The sequence below is a fragment of the Hyperolius riggenbachi genome, chromosome 9 (assembly GCF_040937935.1).
Source record: "Hyperolius riggenbachi isolate aHypRig1 chromosome 9, aHypRig1.pri, whole genome shotgun sequence".
Lineage (NCBI taxonomy): Eukaryota > Metazoa > Chordata > Amphibia > Anura > Hyperoliidae > Hyperolius > Hyperolius riggenbachi.
The window spans coordinates 279,501,974-279,520,814 of NC_090654.1; the positions used below are offsets into that span (position 1 = coordinate 279,501,974).

At 46.7% G+C, this 18,841-nt stretch overlaps 1 protein-coding gene across 2 annotated transcripts in view; it reads left to right on the top strand.

The window, feature by feature from the left end:
* Positions 1-18,841, top strand: part of PRIMA1 (proline rich membrane anchor 1) — a 142,080-nt gene that overhangs the window by 73,944 nt on the left and 49,295 nt on the right. For both annotated transcript variants that reach the window (XM_068252326.1, XM_068252327.1), the window contains exon 3: positions 4,218-4,365. In XM_068252326.1, coding sequence (XP_068108427.1) covers positions 4,218-4,365 — 148 coding nt within the window. The remainder of the gene's footprint in view (positions 1-4,217; positions 4,366-18,841) is intronic.

An 18,841-nucleotide genomic window follows, 5' to 3' on the forward strand; every position in this document is an offset into this window, starting at 1 on the left:
TCCTATATCTATATATTGCTGTATATTGGTATGTAGTCCCGCCTCCAAGTGATGTTTAGCCTAGGCTGTTTAGCTATGCAGAATTTCCTCCAAGAGCATTCTGGGAGACCAGACACTATTTTCACTGGCTTCAGAATTCTCAGAAAGAAGCATTCCACAAAGCTGCACCTGACAGGACTAAAGATATCGCCACATGTGATACTTTTCAGAATGTAAATCCAAGTGAGGAAAGATTTTACACCATGGGCAAACACTGACTAAATAATCTATAAATGAATATTGTAAAAAAATAAAAATAAAAAAAAAGCAATTTTATTAATTTCGTTATTTTCAGTACAGGTCCTCCTAAAAGGACCACTATCACGAAAAAAGTAGGCAGTTAAAATCTGACAGAACCGACAGGTTTTGGGCCAGTCCATCTCCTCATAGGGGATTCTCAGAGTTTTCTTTGTTTTCAACAGCATTTCCTGAACAGCAGTGTAACTGCCAAAACAGTAAGATACCGGCCAGCCTCCCTACTCACTTACACACTATTTTGTCAGTTAGACTTTGCAACTGCTGTTCAGGAAATGCTGTTGAAAACAAAAGAAAACCCTGAGAATACCCCATGAGGAGATGGACTGTCCCAAAACCTGTCAGTTCTGTCAGATTTTAACTGCTTACGTTTTTTGCGATAGTGGTCCTTTAAGGGCAATACACTGGTAAAATGTTTGTGTGGTTAGGTTTTGGGGGGTTTATCTTACATACTTATGTTTTTTTTTTTTTTGAGAAGCGGTATTGACAATCTCTTTACGGCTACGGTGGGGTAACTATAACCCAAAGCATCTCGCTACATTCAGACCGCCCCCCATCCCCCATCATGGTGACCATTATGATCAGAAAAAAAAAATCTGAAAAAGTGTCCATGAACTCTAAGGCCCCAGTTAGGGATAGTTGGAATCTACCCAACCACTCCAAAATTCCGTACGAAATTCTACATTTATTACGAATTTAGCTGATTCCACATTTGCATTGTAAAAAAAATTCTGTAATGTGTTAACCAAACAAATTATGTAGGTAGAAAAAACAATCAAGAAACATGTATGAGTACAAAATGTATGAAAATGTTCAAAACATTAACAGAAGGTTTAAATTGTGGAATGGGGTTCATGACACCTTATTTAACATGGTTGACTTGGCTTCACTATCTTCAGAAACTGCTAGATTTCATGTATGTTTGCATGAGCTCACTGGCTCCAGCCTGCTGATCACCTGACACCTATCTAACTGCTAAACAGTAACCAGCAAAATGGTCATCTTTGTGTTTACTATTTACCTGCATCAGTGTTCTACTTCAGCTTACATCTGGAAATATGCCTGAAGAAGGGGACTAAATCCCTGAAAACTTGCAGAATTTAACTTTTCTCAGTTAGCCATCAAAAGGTATTACTTATACAAAACTTTGTTTTTTTCTACCTACACATTTGCATTGTGAAATTGCGAAACTGTAATTTGTTGTAATATATTTTAACACTTATCGTAAGGTTAAAAGATTGCAAATGTGTTAAGACATGTTCACAAGAAGTTACAGATTGAACTTTTTGCGTTTTAGCTTAGAATTTTCACATTTTCAGTTAAGATTTTCACATTCTTGTCCCTCCAGTGTGCGCGATAAACATTTTTTGCTCTCTATGTGTCTCAAAATTCTGACTTAAAACTGCAGAATTCTGATGCAAAAGTTGGTATTCATGCGCTTTTTCCTACCCCAATATCCTAAAACGGTGCAAAGCAAATTATATGAGCCTTCAGTATGACAAGTGAACATAAAAAGTGTATAGAAAAAAAAAAGAGGTGGAGTCTGGAAACAAAAGTCACATGGGGCAAATGTGACTGTCACTGCAGTACACCTTGCTTCCTCACCTCTCTGAATTCAACTAGTGGGTGGGTAAGTCAAATGGGGCCACACAAGTATCCAAAAAGTAGGAATAAAAATACATGGGGCCTGATTTACTAAGCGGTGCTAACTTTAGCACTGGCCCTTAGCACGTCTAAACTCAGTTGAAATGTGAGATCTGATTGAGAAAACCAGTGCTAACCTACTTAGCACCCTGGTTAGCACGCCTAAAGACTTTAGACGTGCTAAGTAGGTTAGCACCGCTTAGTAAATCAAGCCCTTGCTAGGCTATATTCTCAGAATCCTAAGCATTACAGAAAGGGTTCTTTACAGTAAGAGTGATTAAGATGTGGAATGCATTGCCACAGGAAGTCGTTATGGCAAACTCTATACCTGCATTTAAAGGGGCTTAGATGCTTTCATTGCGTTAAAAGACATCCATGGCTACAAATGCTAGGTAATGCCTGATGATGTTGATCCAGGGATTTTATCTGATTGCCATCTGGAGTCAGGAAGGTATTTTTTTCCCCTTTTGGGGCTAATTGGGCCATGCCTTGTAAGGGTTTTTTGCCTTCCTCTGGATCAACAGGGATATGTGAGGGAGCAGGCTGGTGTTGTACTTTGTTCTCTGGTTGAACTCGATGGACGTATGTCTTTTTTCAACCCAAATAACTATGTATGTAACTATGTAAGTAAATGGCATGTGTCTACATAAGGAGGCGGGACTGTGTAGTTCACAGGAAGTAGGTGGAAGACCTCCTTTCTTCTAACAGGAAGTAATAGGCTCTACACTAGAGAATAGGGATGATCACCGTGATGCACATTTTTCAGAGTTTGTGTAAATGTATTCCATTTTGTATGCAAATATATGCAGTTTGAAAATGAACCAATCAATTTCAACCCAAGTTTGAACTTATTAGTCCATTTTGAAGCTGCACATATTTGCATAAAAATGTGCATAAACTCTGAAAAATCTCTTTTATCATCCCTACTAAAGAACTTAAATCCATATGGTTAGGGGCACAGCTAAAGCAAGCCTAGCTATACAAAAGATTTTCCAATTTGAAAAGTTCACTTCCAAATTATAAATTTAGACATATCAACATGGTTCCTTTTAAATTCACCTTAAAGGAACACTATTAAACCAAGTGTTTTAAAATTACAATGTACAAATAATGTCTAAGTAGCTGTGTAAACATTTTCCTACTTTTCATGTTAAATATCAGAGGCAAAAGCTGTAATTCACTGTGTGTAGATTTTAGTTCGGTTGGAATGTTTCAATTGCAAAGGTTTGCTTCAATATTACACAGTACTTTGCATGTCAGACTGCATATGAAAAGGGGTATCAGGTTTCACATACAATTACAAACAAGTTACATTTCCTCTGCTCTCTGCAGACAGCTCAGTCAGAGACAGGCAGTGAGAGCTTTCTCTCACACACAGGGTTAACAGATGCAGTGTGAGGGAATCCCCCCTCCTCCCTTCATGAATTAGTAGTCCCGTCAGATTTTGCCTCAGATGCCGTCAGTAAGTGTGAAAGGAATTTGATAACAGTAATCAAAGAGATAAGTATTTTAAAGTATACACCCGTACCTAAAAGCACTTTCCAAACTATTCCTATCTCAATTGAAAAAAAAACATGTTAATCGATTATGTTCCTTTAACCTCCTTGCCGGTCTAAATCCCGCCAGCAAGGAGGCAGCACAGCACTTTTTTAAAATGTTTAATTTTTTAAATTATGTAGCGAGCCCAAGGCTCGCTACATGATAGCCGCTGAGCGGCGGCATCCCCCCACCCACTTCAATCGCCTTCGGCGATCGGAGTAAGCAGGAAATCCCGTTCAGAACGGGATTTCCTGCAGGGCCTCTCTGGTCGCCATGGCGACGGGGCGGGATGACGTCACCGACGTCATGGACGTCACAGGGAATCCCGATCCGCTCCTCAGCGCTGCCTGGCACTGATTGGCCAGGCTGCGCAGGGGTCATCTCGGCGCGACGGGTAGCGGCAAATCGGTGGGTAGCAGCGGCGATCGTGTACTACACGCAGCTAGCAAAGTGCTAGCTGCGTGTAGGAAAAAAAAATTGTGAAAATCGGCCCAGCGGGGCCTGAGAAATCCTCCTGCGCAGGTTACCCCGAGCTGAGCTCGGGATAACCGGCAAGGAGGTTAATCACTTTTTGATTTGGTATAAATAATCCCACCCACTCACCACCATCAAGGAAATGGAATACAGTAACGTGTTGTATTTCAGAGCTTTGGCATGAGGGAATCGTCCCGCTGTGTGTTAAACGTTCCGTGAAAACAGATGGAAGGACAAAGTTATAATTCTTGTCTCTCTTCCTGCAGATCGCTCAGGCTGAACTTCACAAAACATGTTCCAGATCCACGGTGGAAAACCAACCCAGTGGATGCCACCAGGTGTGCCAGTGCAGACCCCCGCCATTATTGCCTCCTCCGCCCCCTCCACCGCCACCTCCGAGACTGCAAGCACCTAGTGAGTATTCTGAAAACCTCAATGTTCAAAGTACGAGACGCTATGGGCTCGATTTACTAAAGGGTGCTAACTCAGTTAGCACGCTTAAAAGCCCCTTAAGACGTGCAAAGTAACTTTGCGCACGCTAATATTGTAGCAAAAATTTTGTGCGTGCTAAGTTTTGTGCTGCGCGGTGCAGGCGAAACGTTGCACCCGGTGCGCTGGAAACGGTGCAACTGGTGCGCCTGAAACAGCGCATTGGCTGCTCCCAAAATGGCACATCGGTGAGCCGTTTCGGGCGCACCTGATGCGCTGTTTTGGGCGCACTGGTTACGACGTTTCGCGTGCACCGCTAAACTTAGCGCGCGATCAGTAACAGCTTTGGGCATGCAAACTACTTAGCACCCTAGTTTGTACGTCCAAAGCCTTAAAGGGAACCAGAGACGAAGCACCCTCATGTATTTTACCATATATATCAGTGGGATCATTAGAGAAAACACCTACCTTGCTTTCTGTTTCATTCTGCACTGCACAGCTTGTTTCTTATCAGCCCTGATAAAATCCACGACTGAGCATTCAGTCTGGCTTTGCTTTGGAATATTTATAGCTCACTCTGTGTTCTCTCATGTCTTTTCAAGTCCAAGCCTGCCCCCTGCTGGCTCTGCTCAGGAATCATTATAGCTGAGTCATTGTAGGAAAGCCAGACTGAATGCTCAGTCGGGGATTTTATCAGGTCTGATAAGAAACAAGCTGTGCAGTGCAGAATGAAACAGAAAGTATGGTAGGTGTTTTCTCTAATGTTTCCACTGATGTATATGGTAAAATACATGAGGGTGCTTCGTCTCTGGTTCACTTTAAGACATGCTAACTGAGTTAGCACCGGTAAGTGAATCGAGGCCTATGTATGCTAGAAGACTTGATGCCACCAGTACGAATAACTTCTTCAGCTTAGGCGAGGTGAATGAAACACCCAGATACTTGTAAAGATTGAGGCACTCAGGTGTAAAATATATATAAATAAACTTCTAATAGTTAAAATAAGAATGAGCGATAATCTCCTACCTCTCCTGGCGACAAAAACACCAGTACTACTAGAAAAGAATTTATGCAAAACACAAAATAGACAAAGCGTTTCATGGGTACTTCCTCAGGTACAATACACAGGGCCTTGTAGCAAGGTGAATAATAGGATATGGGCGACTCTGATAGCTTAGATAAACCTCCTTTGGGGGTAATAGTTTTTTCTCTTAAAAATTACAAACCCAGGAGAGTGATCATCCAGGTTCTGGCAGGACCTGGAGAACTTGAAGGGGCTGGGGGGGTTAATTTCCCACGGGCTTATACAGTGGTTGGAAGGATCTGCAATGCCACTCTTATGAGTATAGCTGTATGTACTTACAACTTCCCATTCTTTAAAGGAATACAGTAGGGGGGTCGGGGTAAAATGAGTTGAACTTATCCAGGGCTTCTAATGGTCCCCCGCAGGCATCCTGTGCCCGCGCAGCCACTCACCGATGCTCCGGCCCCGCCTCCGGTTCACTTCTGAAATTTCAGTATGGTCTGTGCCTGCGCAGTACGCTCCAGGTGACATCAGCGGAAGCGAGGACACAGCAACGCAGGCACAGTGGTTTTCAGACTTTAAAGTCTGAAATTCTAGAAGGGAACCGGAGGCGGGGCCGGAGTATCGGTGAGTGGCTGCACAGGTACAGGATGTCTGCGGGGGACCATTAGAAGCTCCAGGTAAGTTCAACTCCTTTTCCCCCGACCCCCCTACAGTAGTCCTTTAAAGAGAACCCTAGGTAGGATTAAACTATGCTAGTGGGGCACAGAGGCTGGTTGTGCACACTAAGAACAGCCTCTGTTGCCCCATGGTGTGCCTCCATGTCCCCCCTGCGCGCTGCTATACCCCCGCAGTGCTGGCGACACGCAGCGTGTCGCCAGTACAATGTTTACCTAAGCCTGTCTGTTAGCGCCGCTCCCCCGCCTCCTCCGCATCGACGCACCCGCCCGTCTCCCTTCCCTCCCGCTGATAGGAGGGAAGTGACGTGGGCGGGTAGCGGCCATGCGGAGGAGGCGGGGGTGCGGCGCTGACTGACAGCGCTTAGGTAAACATTGTGCTGGCGACGCGCTGCGTGTCGCCAGCACTGAGGGAGGTATAGCGGCGCGCAGGGGGGACATGGAGGCACACCATGGGGCAACAGAGGCTGGTGTTAGTGTGCACAACCAGCCTCTGTGCCCCACTAGCATAGTTTAATCCCACCTCAGGTTCTCTTTAACAATACTACACCATTGTGCAACCCTCCTAGAAACCCAGATATTCATATGTACTGATGGCTTTCTTACTCCAGGCAACATGCATGATTGCAACTCATTATTCTGAAGTAATTTGTTCTAATGGTCTGTGAGTGAATATTGCATTGTGTGTACAAGGCCATGATGCGGACCCCTAAGAGCTTTGCTTGCTGAGCACTTATAGTAGCTGTGCATCCAGAATCTCTAGGTAGAAAAACGTCTGGAGGAATCTGAATGAACTTCCAGAAAACCAACTCTCTAGTAAGGCCAGGCCACATCTGGAATATGGTATTCAGTTCTGGGCACCGCATTACAGGAGGGATATTGCAGTTGTAGAGCAGGTGCAGAGACGAGCAACAAAACTGTTTAGAGGGATGAAGGGTCTCACTTACCAGGAAAGGTTAGATACAGTGTTGCTCGGATACCTCATTATCCTATTCGAGTTTGGTCGAATTCGGATAGTAAACTATCCGAATTCACTCGAAGTTCAATATTCGAGTTAATCGAATATCCGATTCGACCTCGGATATCCAACGTCACTATCCGAGTCTGTATTCGAGTAAAATATTCGAGCTGGCCTTAAATAGCTTGTAAAACTTGTATTGGAGGTCAATGATGCATGAAACCACCTTTTTTATAAAGAAAAACATCAAGTGATTATGTGGTGATGTAGTAGTTATAAAAAAAGGTATCAAAAATAGTAAATTAACTTCATGAAAAGTTTTTGCATGAGAAGGTGTGTCCAAAATGGTTGTTGGAAGTCTTCATTTACGTCATCTTCATCTTCTTCTTCTATATCTTCTTCTTTTTCTTCTTCTTCTTCTTCTTCTTCTTCTTCTTCTTCTTCTTCTTCTTCTTCTTCTTCTTCTTCTTCTTCTTCTTCTTCTTCTTCTTCTTCTTCTTCTATATCTTCTTCTATATCTTCTTTTTCTTCTTCTATATCTTCTTCTTCTATATCTTCTTTTTCTTCTTCTTCTTCTTCTTCTATATCTTCTTCTATATCTTCTTTTTCTTCTTCTATATCTTCTTCTTCTATATCTTCTTTTTCTTCTTCTTTTTCTTCTTCTTCTTCTATATCTTCTTTTTCTTCTTCTTTTTCTTCTTCTTCTTCTATATCTTCTTTTTCTTCTTCTTTTTCTTCTTCTTCTTCTTCTTCTTCTTCTATATCTTCTTCTTCTTCTTCTTCTATATCTTCTTCTATATCTTCTTCTTCTATATCTTCTTCTTCTATATCTTCTTCTTCTATATCTTCTTCTTCTATATCTTCTTCTTCTAAATCTTCTTCTTCTATATCTTCTTCTTCTATATCTTCTTCTTCTAAATCTTCTTCTTCTTCTTCTTCTATATCTTCTTCTTCTATATCTTCTTCTTCTATATCTTCTTCTTCTATATCTTCTTCTTCTTCCTCTTCTTCTCTATCATTATATTATGTGTCTTGGTTTTCCTTTCTTTTGTAATATTTTTTTTTTTTACTTCATTTGTGGAAATATTTTATTTTAATAACACCATAGTTATATTTGTGTTGATGGCATAATAGGTAGGTAGAGTCACATTGCAAGCCACAGCGCCTTTTTCTGTGTACCCTGGCGGTGGTAAAACACAGACATCAGCAGGAGGAGGAAGTAGTTGCAGGCTTGCAGCTATTTGTAGTGTGTGGTAATAGCTGTCGGTAGGAGAGTGGGTGGGCAGGTGGCAGCAGAAAATAGTTCTTCTTCTGTTCTCCCTGGCAGTGGTAGCAGCACACAGACAGCAGAAGCTCAATGCAGCTACAGGAGGAGGATGAGTGTGTGTCAGGCAGTGTGATGTGACTGACATAATAGGCCTTGGTTCCTAGCGGTGGAACCAGGGCTGTAAATAAACAGCATGAGGTTCCAGACAGCGGTCGTGAAGCCCACATTGTGTCCAATACACAATTGGGACAGCACAGTTCTCAACCCGGACACCTCTAAATTAATTACAATTTTTTTTTCAAATGCATGCAGCTATTTTTGAGCGTAATAGCTGGTGGTGCATGGGCAGCAGCACCTTGTAATGTGTTCCCTGGCAGTGGAGACACAGACAGCAGGAGGAAATACAACAGCAGGCAGCGTGAGGAGGATGAGTGTGTGGCAGACTGGCAGCAGGCAGGAGGGCAGGCAGCGAGACATAATAGGCCCTGGTTCCTAGCGGTGGTTCCAGGGCCGTAAATACACAGCATGAGGTTCCAGACAGCGGTCGTAAAGCCCACATTGTGTCCAATACACAATTGGGACAGCACAGTTTTCAACCCGGACACCTCTAAAATAATTTAATTATATTTTTTTTATTCAAAATAATGCAGCTATTGTTGAGCGTAATAGCTGGTGGCGCATGGGCAGCAGCACCTTGTAATGTGTTCCCTGGCAGTGGAAACACACAGACAGCAGGAGGAAATACAGCAGCAGGCAGCGTGAGGAGGATGAGTGTGTGTGGCAGACTGGCATTTGGCAGCAGGCAGGAGGGCAGTCAGCGAGACATAGTAGGCCCTGGGTCCTAACGGTGGTTCCAGGGCCGTAAATGAACAGCATGAGGTTCCAGACAGCGGTCGTCAAGCCCACATTGTGTCCAATACACAATTGGGACAGCACAGTTTTCAACCCGGACACCTCTAAAATAATAAAAAAAAAAAATTCAAAATAAATAATGCAGGACAGGCAGCTATTTTTGAGCATAACAGCTAGTGGCACATGGGCAGCAGCACCTTGTAATGTGTTCCCTGGCAGTGGAGACACAGACAGCAGGAAGAAATACAGCAGCAACAACAGCAGGTGTAATGTGTGTGCGCGCCACTTCATGTCCCCCTCTCGCCGACAACAGGGGCCAGGAATTCGCCTTCCACCCAAGCCTGGTTCATTTTGAGAAACGTCAGTCTGTCCACAGTCTTGTGAGACAGACGGGATCGCTTCTCAGTGACGACTCCACCGGCTGCACTGAAGCAACGCTCTGACAGTACGCTGGAAGGGGGGCAGGAGAGCACTTCCAGGGCGTACTGCGCAAGCTCGCTCAAGATCGGCAGGTGCTTGACCCAATACTCCATGGGATCAACAGGGGCCACGCTGTTAAGCCCGCTGAAGGACCCCATGTAGTCAGCCACCATGCGGGTCAAGCGCTGCCTTTGACTGGAGAAGGATGCTGCTGCAGGCACCTCCTCTCTACTCCTTGGCAGCTCTACACTCATGTAGAGCTCTTGGGTCAGAGACAGCAGGTCTGTGGTGCGCGTGCGCTTGCTGCTGGTGGATGCAGGCACCTGCTGCTGCCTCTGTGCTGGCTGGACAGTGGGGGTGGATGTCTGAGGGAAGGCTTCCTCCAAGCGCTCAACAAGGGACAGCTGCAAATCCCTCATTTGTTGCGCGCGGTCTCCTCCTGCAGGCAGGAACTGGCTGAGCTTCCCCTTCAGACGTGGGTCCAGCATCATGCAGATCCAGATGTCCTCCCTCTGCTTCATCTGGATCACCCTTGGGTCCTTGCGCAGGCACCTCAGCATGTGCGCTGCCATTGGGAAGAGTCTGGCCACGTCTGTTGGCACATCATCGGCAGCCCCAGAGCTGACAGTGCTGTCCTCCTCTGCCTCCTCCACCTCATCCTCTCTCCACCCCCGCACCAGTCCAGCTGCGCTCTGCTGCTCCCCCTCATCAGCAGCAAGGTCAGGGACCTTCACCAACTCCAAGCCCTCCTCCTCCTCAGAAGTGGCCTGTGAAGCTGCCTGCAGCTCCTGATGGTCCAAGGCTGCCGCTCCCTCTTCCAGCAGTGCATACAGGGCCCTGTCCAGCACACACACCAAGGGGACCCACTCGCACACCATTGCATGGTCCCTGCTGACCATGTTGGTGGCCTGCAGGAAGGGTGCCAGGACTGAGCACACCTGCTGCATGTGCCCCCAGTCCTCTGTGGAGATGATGGACAGGAGGTTGGTGGCGGCACGCCCAGTTGCAGTGATGGAGGCAACTGTTGCACATGCAAGGTACTGGCTGACAGCCTGCCTCTGTTCAACCAGATGCTCCAACATCGCCAGTGTGGAGTTCCAGCGAGTTGGAACATCGATCATGAGCCGGTGCTGTGGCAGGTGCAGCTCCTTCTGCACCTCTTCCAGGCTCGCTACGGCTGCAGGTGAGAGCCGGAAATGACGCACGACCTTCCTTGCTGCCTCAAGGAGTCGGTCCATCCCCTGGTAGGTCCGCATGAACTTTTGGACTACCAGGTTCAGGACGTGCGCCAGGCAGGGGATGTGGGTCAGGTCTTCCCTGCTGATTGCAGCAACCAGGTTTGCCCCATTGTCGGTCACCACCTCTCCGACTCTGAGGCCTCTGGGGGTCAGCCAATTCCTCTCCTGCTCTCAGAGTTTGGCCAGGACATGGTTCGCCGTCAGTTTGGTCTTCCCCAGGCTGACCAATTCCAGCAGCGCTTGGCAGTGGCGGGGCTTCACGCTGCTGCTGAGGCGGGGGGTTTAGGCTGGTGTGCCGGAGGATGGAAGCGGATCAGAGGAACCTGCTGCAATTCCGCTGACCCTGCATGGTGGCACCACCCACTGCGTTGTTGGTGCTGCTGCTGCTCTGACAGTGCCCGATGCTGCTCCCCCATCCTCACCACCTTCCACCAAGCTGACCCAATGCGCGGTGAAGGACAGATAGCGGCCTGTCCCAAACCGGCTGCTCCACGAGTCCATGGTGACGTGGACCCGTTGACCCACCGCGTGCTCCAGCCCTCTCCCGACATTGGCCATCACAGAGCGGTGAAGTGCAGGGATGGCCGTGCGTGAGATTGGCCAATCGGGGGCTGCACACATCAGCTGGGGATTGGCCAATCGGGGGCTGCACACATCAGGAGCGCACGCATGTCGCTCCCCTCCTGCACAAGGGAATAAGGCAGGAGTTGGGAGCACATGGCCCGTGCCAGCAAACTGTTCAGCTGACGCACGTGATGGCTGCTGGGAGGCAGAACCCTGACCACCCCCTGGAAGGTGTCGCTGAGCAGGGTCTTGCCTTTTGCTGGCACGGGAATCTCTGGAGGGAGCAGAGGAGGCCACTGAGGACTGGCTGCCAGAACAGGCCTCAGTATCGGCGGCAGGAGTTGCAGAGGGAGGAGGAGCAGTGCGTTGCTGACGCACTCCTGCTGGTGCTGCTGGAGGAGGTGGAGGAGGGCGGGTGGCTGCTGCCGACGGCTTCGCAGTGGTGGCGGGTCTGCCACTGCCACTGCCAGCTTCCTTCAACTTCACGAACTCCTCATGCTCATGAAAGTGTTACCCTGCAAGATGGTTGACCAGAGAGGTGGTGCCAAATGCAGATGGCTCCTTCCCTCTGCTGAGCTGCTTGCGGCACTGGTTGCAGGTGGCATACTTGCACTCCACATATGGCAGGGTGAAAAAATTCCATATTGGGGAGGTGAAGTTGCCCCTTCGGCTGGAAGGTGCTGCTGCCGCTGGTCTCCCTGTGGTGGTTGGGGGGGGGTTCTTGGTGCGGCTGGTGGCGGCACTGGCAGAACTCGTCTCCAGATCAGCACGCTGTGTGGCCTGCATACCACGCCCACTTGTGATCCTGCCCATGCCTGCGATGCTGATCCTTCTAGCAAGGCCCACAGATGCATCCTCCTCCTCAGAGCTGATGACATCCCCACTCCCAGGACCTGGCACCCAGTCTCTGTCCTTCACCCTGTCATCATCATCCTCCCCCTCCGCAAACATGTCCTGCTGGGATCCCACAAACTCCCCTTCTGCATGCATGGGCGGATGGACAGTCACCACTGTCTGACTGTCCAAAGCATCATCCCCTAAAGTGCCCATGAGCATTCCTTCCTCCGCCAATTCTGCCGCAACAGCATTCCATAACCCCACTGCGCTTGGGGATAAGAAGGTGCTGAGTGACAGGGTGCTGGTGTCGCCCGCTGGGGCTGGAGAACTGCACTCCTCCTCCTCTCCCCCAGGCAGTGCTGGGCGGCTGCTGCTGCTCTTGCGAACAGGAGTGGTGGCGGGGGTGGAGGACTCGGTTCCAGAGCTAATGGTGGCCTGCTCATCCACCATCAGTTCCACCACAGAGTCTGCATCCTTCTCCTCAATAGGACGGCTACGACCTGGTGGTGGGAGGAACATCTGGGCCACACGCTGCTGCTGCTGCTGCTGTTTCTCTGCAGCGTGACTCCCAGCTGTTGGGCAGCCAAGGTGTCCACGGCCAGTGGCTAATGGCGGAATAGCCACTGGTGCAGACGCAGAACTGCGCATGGTGGTGGTGGCGCGGCTGCCACGCCCACAACCTCCTCTCTTGGCAATGCCCTTGCTGCTCCTGCCCAAACCGCGGCTGCCAGTGCCAGACATCGTATATTTTTAATATTATACAAATGAAAAAAAAAACGTATGTATGTAAAGGCGGGTGGGACAAGTGGGGTACTTTAATGTGGTGGGACTAGTGATGGTGGGTGTGTGAGGGGGCGGACAGGTGTACTCTACAGCAGAGATCGGTGTAGCGCTAACGAGAGAGTGCGCACTGCGCACACAAAGACCCTAGCTGACGCTGACTGACGGTGTCCCTATACACAGACTACAGTACAATTCAGCGAATACACAATACAAGTAATATAAACAATAGGACGGGTGTAGCACTAACGAGAGGGTGCGGACAGCGCAGACGTGCACTGCGCACACAAAGACCCTAGCTGACGCTGACTGACGGTGTCCCTATACACAGACTACAGTACAATTCAGCGAATACACAATACAAGTAATATAAACAATAGGACGGGTGTAGCACTAACGAGAGTGTGCGGACAGAGCAGATGTGCACTGCGCACACAAAGACCCTAGGTAACGCGGTGACGGACGGTCCCTATACACAGACTAGAGTACACTACAGTACTACTAACTAAACAATAGAAGAATCTAGCTAAATAATAAAACAGGTGTGACTAGATTACAGAGAGCAGATACAGAACAGGTATAGCAGTAAAGCTGGGCCTTGCTAACTACAAAATAGTACAAATCTATCTAACACAGAAGTAGTAGTACAGTAGAGTAGGACAGGTGAGAGCACAGGTAACTAGAGACTAGAGCACAGAGCAGGGCAGGCTGCCTTGCCTAGGCACAGGGCCTAGCTGCTGGCTGCAGCTGCAACAGTGACAGTTTCCCTCCCTAGTCCCTTCCCTAATCACACAAACTAAACTGCCTAAAATACAATCTATCTACAATACAAAGAAATACAGTTGAATATCAAGTGTTGGAGTGTAAAAACGCTTGGTTTAGAACAATATAAATGCACTTGCACACAGACAAAAAGCACTGGAGCAATCTCTCAGTACAGTTAGTCAGTAAATCACAAGCAGGACGAGTGAGGCAAGATGGCGTCCGGTATTTATAGAGGGGGGCTTGGCCAGGCTCCCCCTCTGTGATTGGCTGCAGTCAGAGGGCTGGGAGCCCTCTGATTCGCTTGTGAGGACTCGAGGCGACGTCAGACATGACGCTATCCGAGCTGGTGACGCTATCCGAACTCGGATAGCTAGGATATCTCCGGATATCTGCTTGCTATCCGAGTGCGCTCGGATAGCACAGCCCGGATAGCTAATACTATTCGAGTTCGATATTCGAGCTCGAATAGTGAAAAAAGAGCTAGGATATCCGAGTACTTTGGATATCCTAGCTCAGACGAGCACCACTGGTTAGATACACTGGGCTAATTTAGTCTAGAGAAAAGACTCCTTAGAGGGGATCTAATTAACATGTATAAATACATCAGAGGGCAATATAATAGCTTGGCGGATTAGCTTTTTGTCCCTAGGCTTTTTCAAAGGACAAGGGGACATGATTGTATTTCAGCAGCTTCTGCAGAGCAATGAGCTGTATTTCCCTTCTCAGCCTCATGTCACACTGAACTGCTCTCAGCCAATCACAGAGGAGCAGTAATGTGGCAGGGAGGATAACAAGCTTCCTTCTCCCCGGCAATGTACCAGAATAGAGCCAGGCTGATTCAGGGCTTTGAAAAGCGCTTGACTACTGAAACCCTATGATGGACTGTGGCATGCTGGAGGGGAATCCATGGCAAAAATCAAAAATTACGTAGTCGGCAAAGAGTCATGTTTCAATCTCTAAAGGGCAGAAATCACATTGCATTCCTAAATTGGTTGAATTAAGTGCTTTAAAACGTCCGGCGTGTGTACACATCCATCAGGTAGTGCAGGGGTTATGCCTACTTCACGTTGACAAATGAAATGCCACGTTTAACGCACCACAGTCTACAAACAACCGCAAATACTTTTAGTGATTATGTCAGGTGAGTATTTCTTTGTTTTTACTAGTTGACACCTCCAGGACATAAATCTTAGTCCTCTCGGCGTCAATCTTTGTGTAGTGATGTGTAGTGGCCGCCGTACTTGCAAGGAATGCAGACGATCATGGCCTCAGTTATCATTGAACTACCTCAGCCTGACCATAAAGTGACCAAAAAAACACTGATTCTAAACTGAGGCCTTATTCAGGGGGCAGTAGTAGATACTAGATGCCAGTAGTGGTGTGAAGGATTATTGGGTTATGGTCGGTGCACTTCTAGGACCAGCAGACCTGTCTCCATCAGCACTGAGGTCGTATACAGGGGCCAGTAGTGAATACTAGATGCCAGTAGTGGTGTGAAGGATTATTGGGTTATGGTCGCTACACTTCTAGGACCAGCAGACGTGTCTCCATCAGCACTGAGGTCGTATACAGGGGCCAGTAGTGAATACTAGATGCCAGGAGTGGTGTGAAGGATTATTGGGTCATGGTTGGTGCACTTCTAGGACCAGCAGACGTGTCTCCATCAGCACTGAGGTCGTATACAAGGGCCAGCAGCGAATAATAGATGCCAGGAGTGGTGTGAAGGATTATTGGGTTATGGTCGCTACACTTCTAGGACCAGCAGATGTGTCTCCATCAGCACTGAGGTCGTATACAGGGGCCAGTAGTGAATACTAGATGCCAGGAGTGGTGTGAAGGATTATTGGGTCATGGTTGGTGCACTTCTAGGACCAGCAGACCTGTCTCCATCAGCACTGAGGTCGTATACAGGGGCCAGTAGTGAATACTAGATGCCAGGAGTGGTGTGAAGGATTAATGGGTCATGGTTGGTGCACTTCTAGGACCAGCAGACCTGTCTCCATCAGCACTGAGGTCGTATACAGGGGCCAGTAGTGAATACTAGATGCCAGGAGTGGTGTGAAGGATTATTGGGTTATGGTCGGTGCACTTCTAGGACCAGCAGACCTGTCTCCATCAGCACTGAGGTCGTATACAGGGGCCAGTAGTGAATACTAGATGCCAGGAGTGGTGTGAAGGATTATTGGGTTATAGTCGTTGCACTACTAGGACCAGCAGAGACACTCTTTCAGGAATTGATGTACAGATCTATGTAAATATATACATTCTTTTTTACTGAAAAATATGTTTATTGACTCCAAACGTTATTCCCATCCTTTAATTTGATATATATCTTACTTTCAAATGTTAATATGAAGCAAAATGAATCCGTGTACAAAGGACCAGTGTGGTTTGAAGTAGTTTGAATTCTAAAACTACATATTTTTCTTATGAAATCATTGTAGTATGTGTGACTAGTGTATACTTTTAAACACAAGGAACATTTCCATATTTTTTTTTACAGATTCCCATAATAGAATGTTAAAGTCAACTTTATTACTGTACCTTGTATTATTTATTTTTTAAACCCCATTTATGTGAGGGATGGGAGATAGAGAGAGAGGCAGGCCTGCTTAGCCCTGGGCATCTTTAAAATATAATCTAGCCGCACTTCGAAGAGGTGGACAGGGGTAAAAGCTGGCCATGCTTCTTGGAAGGTGGGGGCAGGGAGGTTGTTTGGTCTTACTTCTGGTGGTTAAAAGTTTAGACCTGGTACTGTGTGTAGGCACACTTCTAGGGCAGGTTTTTTCATGGTAGGGCCGGCCCTGCACACTTCCAACACACACTCTGCACCAAATAGACACTTGCAAGGCATGCTCTGCATGGGGAGACATTGGAGGCAGCAGCTTTTACCCAGTTATTGAGAGAAAAAAGTTGGGGGTGGGCTTATATAGGAGTTATGCCAAAACTATATAGGGTATGTTTACTGTACGTGTACAAAAATGCAATTTATTTTTGTAATAAGTCTGCTTTAAGTTCATATAAGATAAACTGTGCTTTCATTAAAGCAGCATGGTCAGCCATACTATGCCAGGGAAACAAACACATATATAAGTAGATAACTACTTCCTTTACTTACATAACAGATGTATTGTACTGTCCACATTTTGGTTACACCATCCAGCTGGTGGCTGGATGGTGTAATGGTTAAGGGCTCTGCCTCTGACACGGGAGACCAGGGTTCGAATCTCGGTTCTGCCTGTTCAGTAAGCCAGCACTTATTCAGTAGGAGACCTTTGGCAAGTCTCCCTAACATTGCTACCGCCTATAGAGCGCACCCTAGTGGCTGCAGCTCTGGCGCTTTGAGCCCGCCAGGAGAAAAGCGCGATATAAATGTTATTTGTCTTGTCTTGTCTTGATTTTAGTAAATGCTAAATAGTAAATAAAGAGAATTCTGTTTCAGGCATTTGCTGTCTTGGATTCCCTTTGACTGAAGCCAATACTTATGTCATTTCCCCCCTTACTTTTTTTCTCTTAGAATCCTCTCTGTCATAGCTAGCTTGCTTTTAAACGTGTGAGCATAGATCAGATTTTAGTCTTGTGTCACACTGAACTGCCCTCAGCCTATCAGTGAGGAGCAGGAATGTGGGAGGGGAAATGGCAAGCTTCCTTCTTGTCGGCAATGTACCAAATAGAGCCAGTCTGGCTGAGATAAGATTTATTACAGCAGAAACTTTTCTGATTAGATTGGAATGCTTGCAATGCAGGGTCAGGTTGCAGGCTGCTTAATAACCACAGAGTCGGTAATTGGAATTTGATTTTGCGGCTGACAATCCCTCTTTAAAGAGAGACTCCGACCAAGAATTGAACTTTATCCCAATCAGTAGCTGATACCCCCTTTTACATGACAAATCTATTCCTTTTCACAAACAGACCATCAGGGGGCGCTGTACGACTGATATTGTGGTGAAACCCCTCCCACAAGAAGCTCTGAGGACCGTGGTACTCCTGGCAGTTTCCTGTCTGGGAACCTTGCTGCATTGTGGGCAATAGCTTTTTAAAGCTGTTTCCAACTGCCAAAAATACATGCAGCAGCTACATCACCTGCCAACAGTAAAAATGTCACCATGTAATAAATGTCAGATTGTAAATCAGGGATTTAAAAGATTTTACAATGGGCAAACACTGACAAAATCATTTATACATAATTATTGTAAAAATGAAGCACTTTTTAAATTACATTATTTCCCCTGGAGTTCCTCTTTAACGCGATGATGATATTTATGTGTCACTGTAATGCAATAAAGTAACCGAGCGACTGTTCCTGATCACTGCAGATTCAGATGAACAATGCGAAATCTGACAAGCTGGCTGGATAATCAGCCTTCTCGTGCCTTTCACGCAATTACCAATTATTACGAAGATTAAACGCAGCACAATTTAATAATGATCTAGGCCCGGCAACATTTAATGAGCTTGAAGTCTGAGCAAGCCAAAACAGAATTAATTACAGCTTTGGCATAATCAGGTTGACTTTTGTCACGGTGTAACAATCATGTAGCGGGCTGGCGGATTGTACAGAGGAAATGGGCCAAACGCGGTATTGTTAGTGTGTGCTATTTATAGACCGGCTTAAAACTATTTCCACTTTATTAAATAAACTCTTTAACGAGGAGACCGTACATCTCCGAGAAGAGACAACAATGCCCGTTCCCTCCAATTACTCGTCTGATGGATAGAACCACCCAGACTAGTTTGTGCTGCGGTAAAAATAGGATCTCGCCTGCTTAGTTTTGCTGAGTTTTTACAACAATTTGCTGAGGGGTTACAAGGCAACTTCATGAGCTGTGTGGTTAAGCTACTAATAGGTAGAGAGCATTGGACACTAGTGCATAAAGTAGAATATCAGCAGTATTACCAATACTTTACTGTCAGGTACAGTCAGTGACCAGATTTTTCGTGGCTCAACCACCTGAAGGGGATGGGGGTTGATCTGAAAAATGGGCGTGTCCATGACCATGGAGGGAAAATGGGCTTGTCCATGATATGGTATGGGCGGAGCGAATTGTAATGTAACTCTGAGGCAGTGGGCCAGAGTTT